Here is a 21,138-nt window from a genome sequence, read left to right as displayed (position 1 = left end):
AGGGCCGATTCAGAACCGGTATAGTTTGTGACTTTTGACTACCCATAAACCAGCTATAGGACTTGGTAGGTTCAAAACAGCATATTTTTTAGGGGTATGTATCTTCGGTCCAAGAAGAGACATGAGAACCGCAAATACACTAAATCAATAGTGTTGAGTTAAGCTTTCAAATGGTGTGCAAGCCGTCAGGATCAGACATACACACGGCTCAGTATAGCCGAAAAACTGAAAAACTAAACTTTGAAAATTTTGGTTTTTCGACAATTACTCAAAATTTCAACCTACGAATTGCGCCAATAACTGAGTGTTTGTAGAAGGACTCTAGACGAATCTAACGGTGTGTACCTCATATCAGGGAAAATTCGAATTTTTAAGTTATAGGCTTCATAAGTATGATCAAATCTATTATCATGGGAAAAAACGGTTTTCAAGCTCAATAATTCCTGTAGTAACTTCAGTTATCATACTTGACCTTAGATTCATCAGATACTACTTGTCAATACGTTTCAAACTCATGTTTAGTGATCAAAATCGGTTAAGCCGTTTAGAAGTTATTAAGCTACAAAAGTATAATCCATTTAACGATTATTCTCGAAATGGTTTATGTAGTTGTAGTGATTACGACGCTAAATTTGATCTGGCAACGGGCAATCCGAGTTTATTTACCGGCCATCCCAATATTTTTTCAATCTATTTCGAATAAAAAAAAATAAGTGTACATTCGACGGACACTAGATCATTTGGGAGGTAATGCAACAAAGGCGACCATTTATAAAGCTAACGTGTAATCGAGAAACATTGCATTCAACTTCATACATTTAATTTATAAATAACTTTGAAAAACTCCTGATACAAAAACCGCTAAACGCCGTAAAAATGAGTGGCGCATACAATATTCCAGCTACAAAAGATCTGATATGAATATTACGTTGCGCGAAAATGTATTTTCATTTTGATGCAAAAAAAAATTCTACTTTTACATATTTTAAAAGATTTGAAGTAAACGCGCCACAAAAGAGTTTCAAAATTCAAACTGTATCAAAGTTACTATTTTGTGACGCGATATACTTCAAATTGAGCAAATATTATGGAAAAATCTTTTAAAATAAAACTAGAATTTTGTTTTCCATTAAAATGAAAATTCATTTTTGCGCGACGTAATACTCGTATCAGCTCTTTTGTAGCTGAAATATTGAGTGCGCCACTCATTTTTACGGCGTTTAGGGGTTTTTTATTCTTGTAGTTATTTGTACAGGGTGTCAGGTAAAATCGTTTTTTTTTTAAGCGCACAATCTAATAGAACAGTCTTGAACGACTGTAGTAACTCGAAGTCTACCTTATCCGGAACGTCTGCTGTAGTCGTTCATTTCTCTAAAGCGTTAAAAAATACAGGAAATTAATGTAGGGGAAACTTCCAACCTCCGACAGATAGTATGGTAGCTAAGTCCTTCGCTATGTAAGGTCACTGACGGACTTACGGAACTTACGGAAATTACGGACTTAATTGAAACTTTAATAAATATACGAGCCCCTTCCCATATCAGTTGGCCTAATGCAGATTGAAACGAAAATCCAATTTTATAGAACAAATACAAAAGTCAAGCAACCTTAACTTTAAAAGTTTTAATTCATCGATAATTTGTGGATTTCCAGAAGTATACAAAATATGTTTTAAATTAATAAAAATGATTAATTAAACAGAATAACAACAATTAAAAGTAACGTAAACAATATCTAAGTTTAACAAAACAAATGTGAAAGTTTACAACTCAGTGACATCCCTTTTATTTTTAATTAGATTCAAAATTCTTCGAGGCATAGTTTTTACAAAGTTCTGGCAACACTCTGGTGTAAATGAATCCCATATTTTTTGTAAGTTTTGCTTCAATTCTTTGACGGACCTAGCAGGATGTTTCCCCAATGTTTTTTTTGTTTCGCGCCACAAAGAGACGCGAAAGTTTCTCTCAAAGACAAGTCGGGACTGTTAAAAAGGTATTCCAAAAGTAGTATATCATGGTCTCAAATCCAGTTTAAACTCTTTTGAGGTATGGCAACCTAAGCCATCCCGTTGGAAGACAAAATGTTTCGCTGATTTTAACTTATTTAGATGAGTTTGTTCCAAAATCGGTAAGAGATTATTTAAAACCTTCAAATATTATTTGCGCGTATTTAAAATTCTATCGATAAAATGCAACTTTTCCACACCTCTCGCCGACATGCTGACCCAGACCACGATAAACGTAAGAAATATGACTTTTCTGTTGAGAGAGTAAGGCTGAAAATCTTTATTTTTTCTGCGAATAACTCGACTCCTACTGTCTCCAATTCGACTCCAACACACACACTTCAAATCTGGTTTCCTCACTCCATTGTATTGCATCCATTGGTAAATTTGTCCAACCTCAATGCTCTTTTGACCATTTTAACCTATATTTCTGGTATTGTAATGTTAAGACTGGATTGTCATTAGTCTGATATAAAATGAAATTTTTCAAAACCAATTCATATTGATTTTTTCAACTTGATTCAATTAATTTGTAAGTAAGCAAATACTAATTTGTGGGCCTCTCGGTGATATGTTCATCTAGAAACGTGCCTTCCAACGAGGTTACTTCACAAAACACTTAAATCGAGATAAGTTGCACGTCGTTTTTTCGCTATAATGCGTCTTAATTCCCTTTGATCTGATTTGTTTATTTTACTTTTTCCTGCATTTATAGGTTTGGTAATGCCAAAACCTGAGGTTTTGTATCTTCAAATATTTCTTACACTATACTGTGACAACTGAAGCATATTTGTGATTTCCGAATTGGATTTTCCAGAATTGAAAAATCTATTGATGATTCAACAAAAATGTTCTCATCCATCACTTTATCTCCACCGATTCCCATTGATAATTTTATCTCGACAAACGGTAGTAGGCTTTATAATATCACAAAATCTATTTGACATTAATTGACAATTGTTTTGATATAATTTTGCACAGCTAGCTCTGATTTTAAGATAATTATGAAAATAATCAATGAATGTTGATGTAAGTGATCAAAGGCCACGATTTAACGATTTTTTTATTATTAGTGTTTGAACTAAATAAAAATATCACAGGGGTAATGTTTTCAATAAATATTAATAAAAAAGTCAATAATTTAATATGCGGATTTATAAAAGTATGTAGATTATCATTTGTTTGTGGTAATTGCCATAAACTGCAAATTCCAAAGGTGGACCAACTGAAATGGGAAGGGGCTCGTATAAGTTTTACAATAAATAATAAATCTACTAATTTTCGCAACAAACCAGATATTTTTTGACTGTTAACAATTTGACATCTATCAAATTGCTAATTTGTCATGGCGTCTATTTAAAGAGAATAAATAAAGATGTATTTAACATTTACAGTACAGGGTATTAAAGGATGACTTGAAAGACTCCCTTTTATAATGTGTGATCCCATGAAATTTGCGGTTTTATCGTTGTAAATAATGTAATTGACTTCCTTTTTTCCTAAATCATTTATGAAAACACGTTCCGTCCATCGGACACGTGCAATCGCATTTTAATAAATATATATATATATATATATATATATATATATATATATATATATATATATATATATATATATATATATATATATATATATATATATATATATATATATATATCGGGTGTTCTACAGCAGTCGCCGTTTCCCGCATCCTATTCGCCATGCTTTTCGGTCACGAATATCTTCCTCGTTGAGTTGTCTACTGTTCATTGCTTTCTCTACATCTTGTATCCATGTTCTCTTCGGTCTGCCTCTTTTTCTTCTCTCGGGTGGTACATACTGGATCATTTTCTTGGGCCATCTTGTTGGTCCCATTCTCTGGACATGCCCGTACCATATTAATCTTTTTTGTTCTATTCTGTCTATAATATCCTTTTCTACTTCCATTCTTTCTTTTATTTCTTCGTTTGGGATATGCTGCAGTTTAGATATTCTGCAGCTTCTTCCATTTTAATAAATAATTTTGTTTTTGGGAATTCAAACCCCCGATTATGCGCAGATACGCTCTTAAATCTAGTAAAAATTTATGATCAATTGAATTTCGGTGTCAACACTCACAGATTGGAAAATATTTATTTGATATACTGAATTCGCTCTATCCAGATTCACTTTGACACTGACGTTAGTAATTTCTTTTTTGGAAAGTTCAGTTTTTATAAGTGACTGAAAATTACTACACAACCAACCCACCTGCTCATAGCCAATATTATTAATAGTAAACAGATATAAAAATAACACAAACCTTACGCCAATCAATAATTATTTATTTACACCATTATAATGTATTGATAACAAAATAAGAAAATTATTTATTGTACAAAATAAAAATATTTTGTAGAAATACACTCCACAAAATTTTATGAGATTAGTAGACACTCCCACTATTTCTAATAATTCTTCTTTTTTTTAATAAAAGATTAAGTTGGTTTTAGCAGTTAATAGTGTGAGGTAGGAATTTTTGTGTTATATGTTTCCTATTCCGAATGTGTCAAAGTGAATCTCGGTAGAGCGAATTCAGTATACCTTTCATGTGACGAGTTTTCGGCCTATTAGCGGATTTTTTAAAATCTCAAATGAGTCGGAGCGTGTACGCTTTTCCCAGAGTGTAGAAGAAAATTGGGTTTAAACATTTCAATTTGCCAATGAAAAATATTGTAGAAAACGTTCGGTCGAAAACTATAGAGAGCTTTGAAAATATGCTGTTAAAAAATAACTCACTAAATCCTATAATACCTTCAGTTATCAAATTTGACCTTAGATCAAATCAGACACTTTTGTTAATACCTTTCCAACTCATGCTTAGTGATCAAAATCGGTTAAGCCGTACAGACGTTATCGAGCTCCAAATGTATAATCCATGTAATCATTATCGCCGAAATGGTCTAGTTTTAGTAGTTACGACCGACGCTAGATTTGATCCGGCAATCCGAGTTCATTATATTTGTCAGTCATCCCAATCATTTTTTTTTCAATCTATTCCTAACAGAAAAAAAATCTAGTGTACATTCTATGCACACAAAGAATTATATTGAAAAAAGAAGTACTGGAATGGCTGGAATATGAACTCGGATTACCCTATCACAAATTTAGTGTCGTAACCACTAGATCATTTGGGCGATAATGCGACAAAGGCGACCATTCATAACGTTATAACGTGTAATCGAGAAACATTACATTCAAGTTCATACCTTTAATTTATGAAAAACTTTGAAAAACTCCTGATACAAGAATAAAAAACCGCCGAACGCCGTAAAAATGAGTGGCGCACTCAATATTCCAGCTACATTACGTGGCGCAAAAATGTATTTTCATTTTGATGAAAAATAAAATTCTACTTTTATTTTGAAATATTTTTCCATAATATTTGCTAAATTTGGAGTAAAACGCGCCACAAAAGAGCATCAAAATGCAAACTGTATCGAAGTTACTCTTGTGTGGCTCGTTTTACATCAAATTTAGGAACTATTATGGACACAAAATTCATTTTTGCGCCACGTACTACTCATATCAGCTCTTTTGTAGCTGGAATATTGAGTGCGCCACTCATTTTTACGGCGTTTAGCGGTTTTTTATTCTTGTAGTTATTTTATACAGGGTGTCAGGTAAATTCGTTATTTTAAAGCTCACAATCTAATAGAACGGTCTTGAACGACCGTGAACTACGACTCGTAGTAACTCGAGGTCTACCTTATCCGGAACGTCTGCTGTAGTCGTTCATTTCTCTAAAGCGTTAAAAAATACAGGAAGTTGATGTAGGGGAAACTCCCAACCTCCGACAGATAGTATGGTAGCTAAGTCATTCGCTATGTAAGGTCACTGCTTCTCATCACGGGTCAAATTCCTTGTAGCGAGTTCCATTTCCACCAAACAACAAAAGAAATTACGGACTTAATTGAAACTTTAATAAATATATAACTTTTATAATAAATAATAAATCTACTAATTTTCGCAACAAACCAGACATTTTTTGACAATCTGACATCTATCAAATTGCTGATTTGTCATGGCGTTTATTTGAAGAGAAAAATAAAGATGTAACAAAAAAAAAACTCCCAAGAACATAGAAAAAAGCATCATTGCAAAATCTATCACCGATGTAGGTAGTGAAACTAATAATTCCTGTTACAAAGAAAACCAAATAGCCGTTTCAATTAAAAATAAATCAATAAAACATGACATAATATTTACAAAAGCAGACAAAGGTAACACTACTATTGCTATCGATAAAAGTGACTATAATAACAAAACAATAGAATTTTTAAATAACCAAAATAGTATAACACTAAACAAAGACCCCACAGAAAAATACCGAAAACAAATTAAACTAGCCATTGAAAATTCAAAATCAATACTAAATCCAACAGAACAGAAATACCTTAATATTATGAACCCACAACCCCCTAAATTATACTCTTTTATTAAACTACACAAACCTGACCACCCAATAAGACCTGTAGTTTCTTTTTATACAGCTCCGTCATATAAACTTTCAAAAAAACTGTCAGATATTATTACAGAATACACTAAATTTTCACCTAAATTCACCGTAAAAAATACACTAGAACTAGTTAATAAAATACAACATTTTCAATTGCCCAACAACTCCAGACTAATTTCATTTGACGTAAAAAATCTTTTTCCTAGTGTTCCTCCTACAGAAACTTTTGTTTTAGTTAAAAACCTTTTAGAACATAAGAGTACAAATCCGATCATTGCATCTGAAATTTTACACCTTCTTGAAATTTGCATAAATCAAGACTATTTTGAATTCAATAATCAAATTTACACAAATAACAGTGCAGGACTTATTATGGGTAATCCTCTAAGCCCATTACTATCAGATATATTTATGAACCAACTTGAAACAACAATTTCTAAACACCCCGTATTTAAACAGTTCTTATATTGGTGGAGATACATGGATGACATACTAGTCTGCTTTACAGGAACTAACAGACAACTTGACCATTTTCTATCATATATTAATTCACTTCATAGTAATATTGAGTTCACAATAGAAACAGAACAGAATAATTCCATAAACTTTCTAGATGTAACGATTACCAGACTACACAACAAATATGAGTTCTCCGTATATCATAAACCTACCCATACTGACACAACTATACACAATTCATCATCCCATCCTACACAACACAAATTAGCAGCCTACCATAGCATGATACATAGACTGACAGAAATTCCTATGACAAAAAATAACTTCGAGACAGAACTAAATATCATTAGACAAATAGCAGTAAACAATGGCTATAACGAACAAACAGTTAACAACATTTTAAACCAAAAACTCCATAAGAAAGCCTTGAAATTAGTGTATCCACCACCACAGAAAGAACCCAGTACCTTCTGCTCTCTCACATATACTGGCAAAATAACAACAAAAATAGCCAGATACATAAAAAAGAAAGGAATAACACCAGCTTTCAGAACTAACAACAACTTAAGCAAACATATTAAAAACAATAAAAGCCGAAAGAGAAAGCAACTACAGAGTGGTGTGTACAAACTAACTTGTGGTGACTGTCCGAAAACTTACATCGGTCAAACTGGCAGAACTTTTGACAAACGGATAGCAGAACACAAAAGGGCTTTCAACAATAGAAAAACAGACACTTCTACATACGCACTTCACCTTCTAGATCATAATCATTCTTTCAATGAAGAGTTTCAAATTCTACATATTCAAAATAAAGGCCTTAAGCTATCACTTTTAGAATCAATGGAAATTAATAAATTGAAAAATACAGATATAATTCTGAACGACCAACTTGAGACAAACAGCTCCCCACTCCTCAACCTCTTCAGTTAAAGACTTAAAAAGGCAAACACATTGTAAAATATATCACTTGAGAAAGGCATTTTGCCGAAACAGCTGTAGTAATAACATAGTTGTAATAAATTTTGTGGAAGTATAGAAAACAAACGTTTTTCAGTGTTTTATTGTGAGAAAGATGTAACATTTACATTGTATTCAAGGATGACTTGAAAAACTCCCTTTTATAATGTGTGATCCCATGTTTGCAGTTTTATCGTTGTAAATAATGGGAGAATTACGTCTACGTAAATTGTAATTTTGACCTCTTTTTTTCCTAAATCATTTATGAAAACACGTTCCGTCCATCGGACACGTGCAATCGCATTTTAATAAATAATTTTGTTTTTAGGAATTCAAACCCCCGATTATGCGCAGATACGCTCTTAAACCTAGTAAAAATTTATGATCAATTGAATTTCGGTGTCAACACTCACAGATTGGAAAATATTTATTTGATATCTTTCATGCGACGAGTTTTCGGCCTATTACCGGATTTTTCAAAATCTCAAATGAGTCGGAGCGTGTACGCTTTTCCCAGAGTGTGGAAGAAAATTGGGTTTCAACATTTTAATTTGCCAATGAAAAATATTGTAGAAGACGTTCAGTCGAAAACTATAGAGAGCTTTGAAAATATCGGAAGAGATAATTTTACCACGGAGGATCTAATTAATTTGGTAGGTATAAAAATATCGATATTACATGATAAAATTAACTTACTGTATTTTATTATTAAATCCGTTTTATCATTGAGACGTCTAATTATATTATGCGTCGTATATAGTAAGCGCCACGCTAGTAGACACACGTGTACCTAATTTCTAGGCGTGGGCTAATCCTATCCGTTCTCACCTGTGACTTTTATATCCATCATGTCATGTGGCTGTCGTTAAACTATTCAAAATAATTGTTTTTCCCTACAAAAAATACATTAATTAATACTAATGTTATTCTGCTTTAAAGAAAAACTTTATTCAAACACCAAAAGTAACACAATACTTTATAACTTTTACAACTTTAATATAATGACAACTATAAACTTCAAATACAGCTGTTCTATAATCTGTCAACTTTCTATGACGTTCTAGACGAAAGTAAACAGTCCAACAAGTGAAGAGTCCAAGATTATATTACCTCAATGTACCCGTTTGTCTAGTAGCGCGGCGATTACTGTATAATATGTCGTAGTTCCTTAGAGAATCAGCTTTTTAGAGAAACAGCCAGCTTTATAGACAATTTTCGAACGTTTTAGTCTATAAAGCTAAAATCTTCAAATTAAAGGGAAAGTCCCATAGGCCTGGATCCCGCGTACCAAAAAAAGTTTATTAATGGTAAGCTGAAAATTTGTTAACAGCTTAACGGTGTCTAGTCTGACAAATTTTGATGTACGGGAACACTGGAACAGGGGAAGTTTTAATTGTGGACAGTTTACAGGTTTCGAACGTCAGACTACGAAAACCTCCCGTGTATTTTGTCGGACAGAACTTCCAATTGATTTGTTACCCTTTCATTAAACTCTCATGCAAAAATCAGAATGCTATTTATCACCAAAATAATTCCTGCCTTTTAACATGTTCTACGTGTCGAACTTATTAAAATGGCTAACATATTTCTCGGACAAACATTTTTTCATATATTATACAGGGTATCCAGAAACTCTACCGACAACCTCGGAAAATCTCGGACAAACATTTTTTCATATATTATACAGGGTATCCAGAAACTCTACCGACAAACGAATACAGGAGATACCTCAGATAATTTTAAGACAATTTAACATTCACTTAGTCCGAAACAGCATCTAGCTCTAGGGAGCTAGAGCTATTTGAAGATAGCGTCTGGTAATTAGTTTTTGTTAAATATCTTCCAGAGATAGATCGATTACATCTATCGCAAATTTCTAGTACCGGCCATAGGCGCCGTTTTGGGTAGGGCAACGGTTAGTTTATCGCATAACTTTTTTGAAGTTATACTTCTTTAGGCGCGATTGAGAGTAAAATTTCATAATTCTGCGCGCATGCGCACACAGACAGTATGGTATAAACGTTATATGGGATCTGATTGGGTGTTAAAATCATCTATCAATAATTGTTCAATATGGAGATTTTGGATAAACAAATTAATGTTGTGTATATTAGTTTTTATTGTTGTGATGGCAGAGAAAAATGCAAGTTTATAATATTGTAGTGACTTTTTAAATAGTTTTTAAAAGCGACAGGTGCGTAATAATTGTAAATGTTTCAGTATCCTAATAAAAAATTTCATAGGTAGGACTTACCTATTTGGAAATTTTAAAAAGAACCTACTAAAATACACACACCGGCAAAATTAGCCGAACACCTTAAAAATGGGACATGTTTGATGTCTCTAATTTCCTAAACCTGTTGTCCGATTTGAGTGATTCTTTTAGTATGTTCTAGCTTTATTATTTAAGAATATCGGTGTAATAATATTGTTGGTGGACATGTACATGTCATTTTATACCGGGTGTTACAATCATACTGTGTTTTTTTCTTAAAGTTTGGAACACCCTGTGGAATATTCTAGCATATCTAAAATATTAAAATTAAAACTCGCTTGTAGACTTAGGCTTTCTTAACATTTTCTTTTTTTGTTCATTTGCTTATGTGGGAAAATAAAAAAGTTATGTGCTTTAACAACTAGCCATGTTTCTTATCAATAAATCCTCATAGTAGGGGAGGAAAGTATGCTAAATTTGCAGTTACTCGAGCGTTATGGGGACCTATTGGATTGTGAAGAGTGGGTGCTAAAGCCAAAAAAAGTTAAGTTTTCCATAAAGTGTGGGACTCTCCATGTTTTAATTTAATTTTCCATTTCCACATGTGGAAAAAATGTTGCGAATAAAAGTTGCTTATTTTTACGTCAAGGATCCAAATCTACTATAAAAATTGGGGCTCCTATTTAAGATTTTAAAGTACCCCACTCCACCTCCGTGGGGCGTCGTGTTTGATGCCATTCGGTAGATTTTTGAAAAATATTGAATAAGTGTATTTTGCAGTTTTACGATCTGATGTTAATTTCGCGAAATATCGCATGTTCGAATTTAAAATGTTTAATTTACCTCCCACCCCTCTCCGTGGGGTGTCACGAGCCCCCACGGAGGTGGTGTGGGGGATTTAATTTAAAATCGTAAATAGGAGCCCCCAATTTTTATTTCAGATTTGGATTCTTTATGTAAAAATAAGCAACTTTTATTCGACACATTTTTTCGAATTATGGATAAATAGCGCTATAATCGGAGATACATGATTGTTTCAAATGGAAAATTGAATTAAAAAATTGAAAGTCCCCCACTTTATGGAAAACTTAACCTTTTTCTGATTTTAGCACATACTCTTCACAATCCAGTAGGTCCCCATAACGCTCGAGTAACTGCAAATTTAGTATACTTTCCTCCCCTACTATGAGGATTTATTGATGAAAAACATGGATAGTTGTTAACGCACATAACTTTTTTATTATCTCACATAAATAAACTGTTTAAAGTATATTAATTTCGTTGAAATCATATAATAGAAGTATAACTTCTTACGTGCGTACAAAGTACACACACATTCTTTTTGTGTTTAACTTTTAAGCATTTTTGACTCTGGATTATTAAATTGTGAGGTATTCTTGTACTAAAATGTACTCTTGCTTTAAGTCGGTAGAATACACCGTTTTCTAGAAAAATCGATTTGAAAATTTTTCGTTATTTAAATTTCAAAAAAAAAACTATTTAAAAAAACGAAAACTTGTTTGTTTAATTATATTCCAGAGATGAATCGATTTCATTAATTGCGAATTTCTAGTATCGGTCATATGCGTCGGTTTTGGGTAGGTCAACGGTTATTTTATCGCATAACCTTTTTGTCTTTAATTTTTGGCGTTTTTGACACTATATTATTAAATTATGATTTATTCTAGTACTAAAAGTTACTCTTGCTTTAAGTTGGTAAAAAACACCGATTTTTTTGAAATTTTTTTTCAATTTTTTTTTCAATTTCAATAGACGAAAAATTTTCGAATCGATTTTTCTAGAAAACGGTGTGTTCTATCGACTTAAATCAAGAGTACCTTTTAGTTCTAGCATACCTCACAATTTAATAAAAAAGTTAGGAGATAAAATAACCGTTACCCAAAACGGACGCCTATGACCGGTACTATAAATTCGCAACGGATGGAATCGATTTATCTCTGGAAGAGAAATATGCGTATCAATTTTTGTTTTTCTAACTAGAAGAGTTCTGGATGTATTTAAGAAAAACTAATTTACAAGACGCCATTTTCAAAGAGCTCTAGCTCCCTTAGGAAGCATTTTCTGACTAGGTGAATTTGGTGAAATTGTCTTAAAATTACCTGAGGAATCTCCTGTCTGCGTTTGTCGGTAGAGTTTCTGGACACCCTGTATAAAGTTTGCTATTGAATAAACTTAAAAACAACCTAATAGTTTTCACAATCATAAAAATTGTTAGGATGACAAGTTCCACAAATAAAACTTCCCCTGTTCCAGTGTTCCCGTACATCAAAGTTTGTCCGACTAGACACCGATAAGCTATTAACAAATTTTCAGCTTGCTATTAATAAACTTTTATTTTATTGGCGGAATCCAGGCCAACCGGTGGTTGGCTGTACACAGTACACAGTGTACACCATAGTTTTAAAACTTATATAGAAGTATAAACTTCGGTTTGTATAATGGTATAACATTTATTAAAACTTAAAAAAAGTCATCCAATTTGATTAAAAAACATCAGAACGCTTTCGATCTAGTCAGATAATCTTGAGTGACATTCTGTGTAGTAAATGAAACTAGCCTACTAGTTGAAATAAAGTCATCATAAATACATGGTTATTTGGTTAACATGGTTACATGTTAACGGATTTTTAATACTTAAATTGCAAGATGACTCCCCTGCTCGAAAAAACTGAAATGGTACTTGCCACAACAACTGACACAGACCGAATGTACTCTGAATTTGTATTGGAAGCAGAAGGCTAATATCAAAATAGAAAACGAAACATCTTAAGAAATAGAAACACGCAGAGGAGTATGACAAGGTTGTGTCTTGTTACCATTTCTATTTAATGTCTATAGTGAAAGCATCTTTGAGGAAGCTGTTTTAGAAGCAAACAGAGGAATTATAATCAACGAAGAGATTCTAAACAATATTCGAGATGCAGAAGATACTGTCTTAGTCACAAGAATAGCAGACTATTTACGAGTGCTTACAAGTCTAAATATTACTTGTAATAATTACGGCATAAAAATCAATGTTCAGAACACTGTGAAGATAAAAAGATAAGATAATTCGCGTTAATTACTTGTTAATTACAATCTGCATATCTGCATTACGATCTGCATTTCGTAAACCTCGGGCCGATGTGACGATATTTGATACATGAATGAATGATAAGGGAATTGCGTTTATTTGTTAATGTGAAATGGACATAAGGAGAGGCCATCTCGCTCAACTCGTCATGGGGAAAGACATGTAAGGAATTACGATCACCTCTCGTATAGGATGGGTAAAGTGAAACGTAGAAATCGCTCAACACGCCAAGTCGACGCGGTTCGGAAGGGTTTCGGAATATGATCGGGATGTACTTAACTCACCTATTATACCTTCTTGTTTATTCTCCGTTCAACTCACCGAGAATAATCAAATGGCTTTCCGTTTCGTCTTTTATACTGTTAGAGACCGTATAAAAACACGTTTTACTTAATACATTGGCGTACTCTAGACGATAAAATTATATTATCGTCACAACACCAAGTGTATGGTCTTCAGTAAGAATATGACATAACCAATACGAATTAGTATACATGCACTCAAATTGATAAAGTATCAAATTACAAATACTTGGGAATTTTAATAAATGAAACTGGAGACCAAGACAGTGAAATAAAAAGACATATCTAAATTGCCAGGGGCACATAGAGTTCCGGTCTCTTACTCTTAAACAGAACAACATAAAAAATATTCAAAGCTGCGAGATCTGGTGCTACCATCGAATACTAAAGATAAGTAGGATTGATAATATTGCTGCTCCGCCTATGTACCAGTCTTTGTCTCTGTTGTTCTGATATAAAGCATGACCGGACTTTATGGTGATGAGTGTTTGTTATTTTGGTCGTCTGGTTGACGAAATAGTACATAAATACAATGAAATGCAATTAAATTGACTAATGGCCATATTACTTATTCATTTAAACTGTCTCCAACGCGATGTAGAGTAGCACAGATCGGCCAATAGTGTTGGATTTGATAATCAGAAACATAAAACATTAATAAACTAATGTTTTTGCTTTGTGGTATCATTCCAGCAGGGTAAAACACTATGAAATTTTATCCTTTATCTTTTATCTTTTTCATCTTTACTCAGATTTGAGTATATAGAAACTGTCTTTCGGTCCTTTTTCCTTGACGAAGAGAAGGTAAATGCGTGGCCAAAGTGTCCTCTATTTGCTTTCTCCTAATTTCGTCGTCTCTTGTGTCTCTTAACACACAAAAAATTGACATAATGCTGATTACAGAAACTCATTTTACATCCAAAAACCACATCAATATTCCACGATTTACAACTTATCATACGCAACATCCCAACGAAAAAGCACATGGAGGCACTGCAATAATAGTTAGTAATAAACTAAAGCACTACGAAATACAAAAACATGAATGCGACTATCTACAGGCCACCAGCATTGTTGTGGAAGATCAACTAGGCCCACTAACAGTATCAGCTATATACTGTCCGCCAAAGCACAATAACAAAACGGAACAGTTTGAAAATTTCTTTAAAACATTAGGAAATAGATTTATAGCAGGAGGAGATTTTAATTCTAAGCATACTACCTGGGGATCCAGAATTATTACCACAAAAGGCAGAGAACTTCTTAAAGCTATAAATGCGACCAATGCAAATTACCTCACCACAAGGGAACCAACTTACTGGCCTACCGACAATGCAAAAATACCTGATCTACTCGACTTTTATATTGTTAAAGGAATTAATGTTAAATTGGCAAAAGTAGAATCTTGTTACGATCTACCCTCTGACCACTCTAGCGTAATCGCGACATGTATGCACAAATAACAAACAGTACTAAACAACCATCACTATACAGTAACAAAACAGACTGGAGCATTTTCAAGACTAAACTAGATGAACTAATTGACATAAACATCCCATTGAAAACAGAAAGTGACATCTACGCAGCAGTAGAAAATCTTCAGAAATCTATACAAGAAGCTGCTTGGTATGCTACCCCTGACTGCTACCAAACAGAATTGAAAGAGAATTGCCCAACTGTAATAAAGGAAATGATTGCTAGAAAGAGAAAAATAAAGGAAGAGTGGCGAAGAAAAAGAACACATGAGAACAAGGCGAAATTAAATAAAATCACCAAGGAAATTAAACTACAATTGCATAATATCAAAAATAACAAAATACAAGAATATCTTACAGGTTTATCAGCAAACGCAGATAGTGAATATACCCTTTGGAAGGCCACGAGAAAAATCAAACACCCGAAACAACAAATACCACCAATACGAAACCAAGAGGGAAACTGGTGTAGAAATAATAAGGAAAAAGCCGAAGCATTTGCAAATCACCTCACTAATGTATTCCAGCCACATCCCATGGAAGATGGTGACACAGAGGAAGAAATAAATGACTTCCTGGAATCGCCCTACCAGATGGATTTACCTATACAAAAAATCACCACTAAAGAAGTTAGAAATATGATCCAGCATGAAATCAGTCCAAAAAAAGCTCCAGGGTATGACCTGATCAACGGGAAAGTACTGCAGCAATTGACATGCAAAGGTCTGAAAATGATAACGCAAGTATTTAATGCAATATTTAGGCTAGGTTACTACCCAGAACAATGGAAAGTTGCTCAAATTATTCTCATACCTAAGCCAGGGAAAAATAAAACTCAGGTGACTTCATACAGACCAATAAGCCTGCTACCTGTTCTATCAAAAATTTTGGAAAAACTTCTCCTTAAACAATTATCCCCAGTTATAGAAGAAAGGAAACTAATTCCCCAACACCAATTTGGGTTCAGAACACAACACGGAACGATAGAACAGGTACATAGACTGGTAAAACACATCAGAAGTGATCTAGAAAATAAAAGGTATTGTTCTGCTGCATTCCTGGACATTGGTCAGGCCTTCGACAAGGTATGGCATGCTGGTATGCTCTTTAAACTAAAGAAAAACCTTCCTCATCCTTTTTATCAAATCCTAAAAAGCTATATTTCCAACCGACATTTCCTAGTCAAGCAGGATAATGAATACACAAGCCTAAGACCAATAAAAGCCGGAGTACCACAAGGAAGTGTCTTGGGACCGATATTGTACTTGCTCTACACTGCTGACCTACCCACAAGTAACAAAACAACGTGTGCAACTTTTGCTGATGACACTGCTCTACTAGCCTCTCACCATGATCCAAATACAGCATCCAGAACCCTTCAGAAAGACCTTAATAATATACAAATATGGCTTAAAAAATGGAAGATAAAGGCGAATGAGAGTAAATCCATCCATGTAACCTTCACCATGAGAAGACAAACATGTCCATCTGTAACACTAAATGAAACTCAACTCCCACAAACCGATACTGTCAAGTACCTAGGAATCCATCTTGATAGGAGATTAACTTGGCAAAAACACATTTTTACAAAAAGAAAACAACTAGGAATAAAATTTCGAGAAATGTACTGGATCATCGGTCGTAAATCTCAACTATCACTTGAAAACAAACTGCTGATATATAAAACTATATTAAAACCAGTGTGGACTTATGGTATCCAACTTTGGGGGACAGCCAGTCAAACTAACCTAGAAATATTGCAGAGATTCCAGAACAAAGTCCTTAGAACAATGCTGAATGCCCCTTGGTACGTGCCAAACTATGTGATAGAGCAAGACCTCAATGTGCCATCCATAAAAACAGTAATAACGGAATATTACAAAAAATATTCCAAGAGACTAGAATCTCATCCAAATGAGTTAGCCAGCAACCTTACTGATGACCACAATGATGTACGACGCCTGAAGAGATTCAAAGTAGTGGATCTAGCAAGAAGATTCGAATAATCTGTGATAACTAAACTTATTTTAATTTGTTTTAATTTAATTTATGTAAAGAGGGTGATCACTGGATCTCCCTCTACAGGTCAAAATTTTCAATTTTTGTCAAATAATTTACCTATTGTTCTCAGTTGAGGACAGATTGTAAATATTACAACATTAAATAAAAAAAAAAAAAAAACATAGCTTTACTGAGGATGCATGGGATGCTGAAATAGGCTATATGGAGATGGTGGTCCAACTCTGAATCAAATAAGAACAAAAACTGCCTTTATCTTTTTCATCTTTACTCAGATTTGAGTATATAGAAACTGTCTTTCGGTCCTTTTTCCTTGACGAAGAGAAGGTAAATGCGTGGCCAAAGTGTCCTCTATTTGCTTTCTCCTAATTTCGTCGTCTCTTGTGCTTATATATTGTAAAATCCGGAGATACAGGATGCAGCCAGAAAGCAGTTTATTAACGAAAAGTCTTAGATTTAAAATATTGTTTATTATATTTTTATTTCAATTGTTCTAATTGTTTAAAAAGTAGTAAATTTTGTATCTAGGGCTTTTCGTTGTTTTCCTCGCATTGCGAGAGATGTCGCTGGATTGCGTCTCAAAAGGTGTAATCATTGCATCGCGATGGTTTCCCTTAAATAGGCAGGATTGTTGATATTTCTTTCAGAGTTGTAACTACATAGCTTCATTGAGGATGCATGGGATGCTGATATAGGCTCTATGGAGATGGTGTTCCAACTCTGAATCAAATAAAAACAACTGCCTTTATCTTTATCTTTAACTATGAAATTTGTTTGATGAAATATGATCTTTTTGTAATATTTATATACATTATGCATAGTATTTGATGTATTATTAGATAAATATAACTTGTTTCTCTTCTCTTATTATACCCCATTTCTGATGTAGGTCGGAAATTTAGAAGCCCTGTCAACTGTAAACTATCAGGAGCTTAATTTGTCTCATGTGGATTTAGTGAACACAATAGCAAGCATATTGGAGTTACCATTGCACAATAATACTAATGATACATTTAAATATTTTATCGCAAGCTTTTGTAAAATAACGAATAATTACTTGACGGAATTCAACAATAAACAATTATATACGGTAAGTAGTCTTATCTTTAACTTTACAAATAGTTTTTAGTTTTTAATTGTAACCTTATCCATAAATATCCTCAAGTTTTATAACAAAAACATAATTTTAACATGCAAAATACGTATATGGTCACGGAGCTCAAACTATTATCCATTATTTAACCCTGACAAAAATACAAATCTTATTTAAAAATAATTGTATTGCTTTTCAATTCACTCTCGCCTATACTAAAATCACAATCAAGATGCACTAATAGGAATAAGCAAGCAAACCAAGACACTTGAATGTTACGAGGAGTACTCCCGAATCACGATTTAAAATGTATAAACTTTGTAAATCATGATTTGGGATTTATACAATGTATATACGGTATGGTGCAAATGTTTGGAATAAATTCGTTACAGTCCGATTTTTATTTTTGAATTATGATTTTTTGACATATACATATATCATAGTAGTGACGTCATCCATCTGGGAGTGATGACGTAATCGATTATTTTTTTAAACGAGAATAGGGATAGTATGCTAGCTTATTTGAAAGGTTATTTAATTATCTATTCAGTAATATAAAAATTAACATAATTATTTATACAGAGTGTCTAAGAAAAATTATTTTGAATTAAATTAATTAAATTTTTGAATTAATTTATTTAATTCAAAATACATTCTTCTGCTATTAGTATGATAGAATTGATCCAAAAGATGGCATAACCCAGACATCCAAAGTGAAAGTTATCCTCCTACACCAAATTGTTTTATATGGTCCACATAGTTTTTTTACGTTTTTCGTCAGTATTTCTAAAACTATACTTTAGCGTAAACAATGTTCTATACAAAAATGTTATACATACAATTTAAAACAAAAAAGGTCCTATATACATAATTGTTATAAAATCAACGGTTCCAGAGTTCGGAGGGTGAAAAGTGGAGGTTTTCGATACTTTTTATATTTTTTGGGCAATTGATGATAATTTTGGGTGGTGAGGTTGACGTTTCTTCAAGGGCTTATCACTTACACATACCATCGGCCACTGAAATAGCAAATTTGATTTATAAAACTGTTAGGGATAGCAAATTCTGTTAAAGAAAATCAGTAGGGAATTGCCCAAAGAATATAAAAAGTATCGAAAACCTCCACTTTTCACCGTCCGTAACTCTGGAACTGTTATTTTATAACAATTATGTGTCAGACCTTTTTTGTTTTAAATTTTATGTAGAACATTTCTGTATAAAACATTGTTTACGCTAAAGCATAGTTTTAGAAATATTGACGAAAAACGTAAAAAAACTACTAATTTACCGATTACCGATTTCTCCCCCATCTCCCCCCCCCCCAAACCGGACGCTCAAAATGGTGTAACTTTTTACTGAACAATATGTGGACCATATAGAACAATTTGGTGTTGGAGGAAAACTTTTACTTTGGATTTTTAGATTAGGCCTTTTTTTGGACCAATTATACTATAGTACCGCAGTAACTTTGAAACCGTTCATTTTAGAAGGATTATGCATAGGCCCTTTTTATTTCAAATTTAATGTAGAACATTTTTGTATAGAAAAAAACTACCGATTTCTCCCCCCCAACCCGACGCTCAAAATGGTGTGATTTTTTTCTGAACATTATGTGAACGATATACGCTCTGAGCTTCGCTGGTGTCGCTCCTAGCGGATTACTAATGCAACTTTCACCGGTAATTTTTAAATTTATTATTTAATTGTTATCGCTTAATATTTACAACGCAAAAAAGTAATTAAATTGTAACCGATTTTTTAAAGATTTTGCTAATCATTTTAACGTTCTATTAATGAAATATTAATTTCTTATTTCGGATACTTTCACAATTATCTTGTAGATGGCGCTTAGATTAATTTATAATTACATATTAGGAAGTATTAAAAAAACTTAAATTCAGTATTTAGAACGGAAGTATATTTAAGGTAGAAATATACACCATAGCTTTGACCAACTAATATTATTTCCTATTAATGTTTTTAGTTTCAATGTTTTAAATTAATCACTTTGACATTTATGTCAAATTTCCAGTAAAAGCTTACAGACTTGTCACTACCGGCGCTCGCGAATTTTTAATTATGCCCTCTACCTACGAGCTCATAGGTATAGAATAATTTGGTGTTGGATGATAACTTTCACTTTTTATGTCTGGATATTTGGGTCTAGTTATACCATACTACTATCTGAAAACAGAAAAATATGATTATTTCACAAATAAACATTGTTTTCAGCTTAAATTAAATGTTCAAACTGTCAAGAGGCAGATGGGTGGCTACTCGAACATTGAAATTAAGCGAAAAGCAATATTTATTTATCAAAAAACATTTTTTTCTGTTTTCTGACAGCATCAGAATGTGTTTTTAATTAAATAATAAACATACATTCTTCTATTTCCGTCAATTATTTTAATTCAAAAAATTTTTTGTTGAACACTTTATAAATAATTATATTAATGCTTATATTACTCACTAGAGAATTGAATAACTTTTTAAATGAGCTAGCACACGACCCCTGTTCTCATTAAAAAAAACATCGATTACGTCATCACGCCCAGATGGATGACGTCACTAGTATGATATATGTCAAAAAATCATAATTTAAAAATAAAAAACTACATGTTTCAGGATTTTTCCTTAAATTCGCTGGCTTACGAAATAACGAATTTATTCCAAACATTTGCACCATACTGTACATTGTAAATCATGATTTGGGAGTGCTCCTTGTAACATTCAACGTGTCTTGGTTTGTTTATTTCTAGTGCATCTTGATTGTGATTTTAGTTTAGTTGTAATGTATTTATTCTTTGTCTGTCGCTGCATGGCGCAGTGATAAGTTTGTTAAGCTTATCACTACGTCTCATACGACTTCCTTCATCTCCTGTCTTATACCCATGATCGTCAATATATTATCTTCTTTCCTGTTTATTCAGACATGTTACGATATAAACATTATCACGATCATTGGTTGCTGTATCAGTATAAATAATTTGCTACCTTTAATTTAATACCTTTTTATTAATCTTCTTTCTTAAGGTA

At 33.0% G+C, this 21,138-nt stretch overlaps 1 protein-coding gene across 1 annotated transcript in view; it reads left to right on the top strand.

The window, feature by feature from the left end:
- The window catches only part of LOC114332074 (uncharacterized), a 127,420-nt gene that overhangs the window by 87,102 nt on the left and 19,180 nt on the right, over nucleotides 1–21,138 (top strand). The window contains exons 10-11 of the mRNA XM_028281783.2: nucleotides 8,233–8,557; nucleotides 17,899–18,099. Coding sequence (XP_028137584.2) covers nucleotides 8,233–8,557; nucleotides 17,899–18,099 — 526 coding nt within the window. The remainder of the gene's footprint in view (nucleotides 1–8,232; nucleotides 8,558–17,898; nucleotides 18,100–21,138) is intronic.

Source organism: Diabrotica virgifera, chromosome 7 (genome assembly GCF_917563875.1).
Source record: "Diabrotica virgifera virgifera chromosome 7, PGI_DIABVI_V3a".
NCBI lineage: Eukaryota > Metazoa > Arthropoda > Insecta > Coleoptera > Chrysomelidae > Diabrotica > Diabrotica virgifera.
Note: the sequence above shows the minus strand (reverse complement) of the source record. Positions and strands in the feature narration are given on the sequence as shown.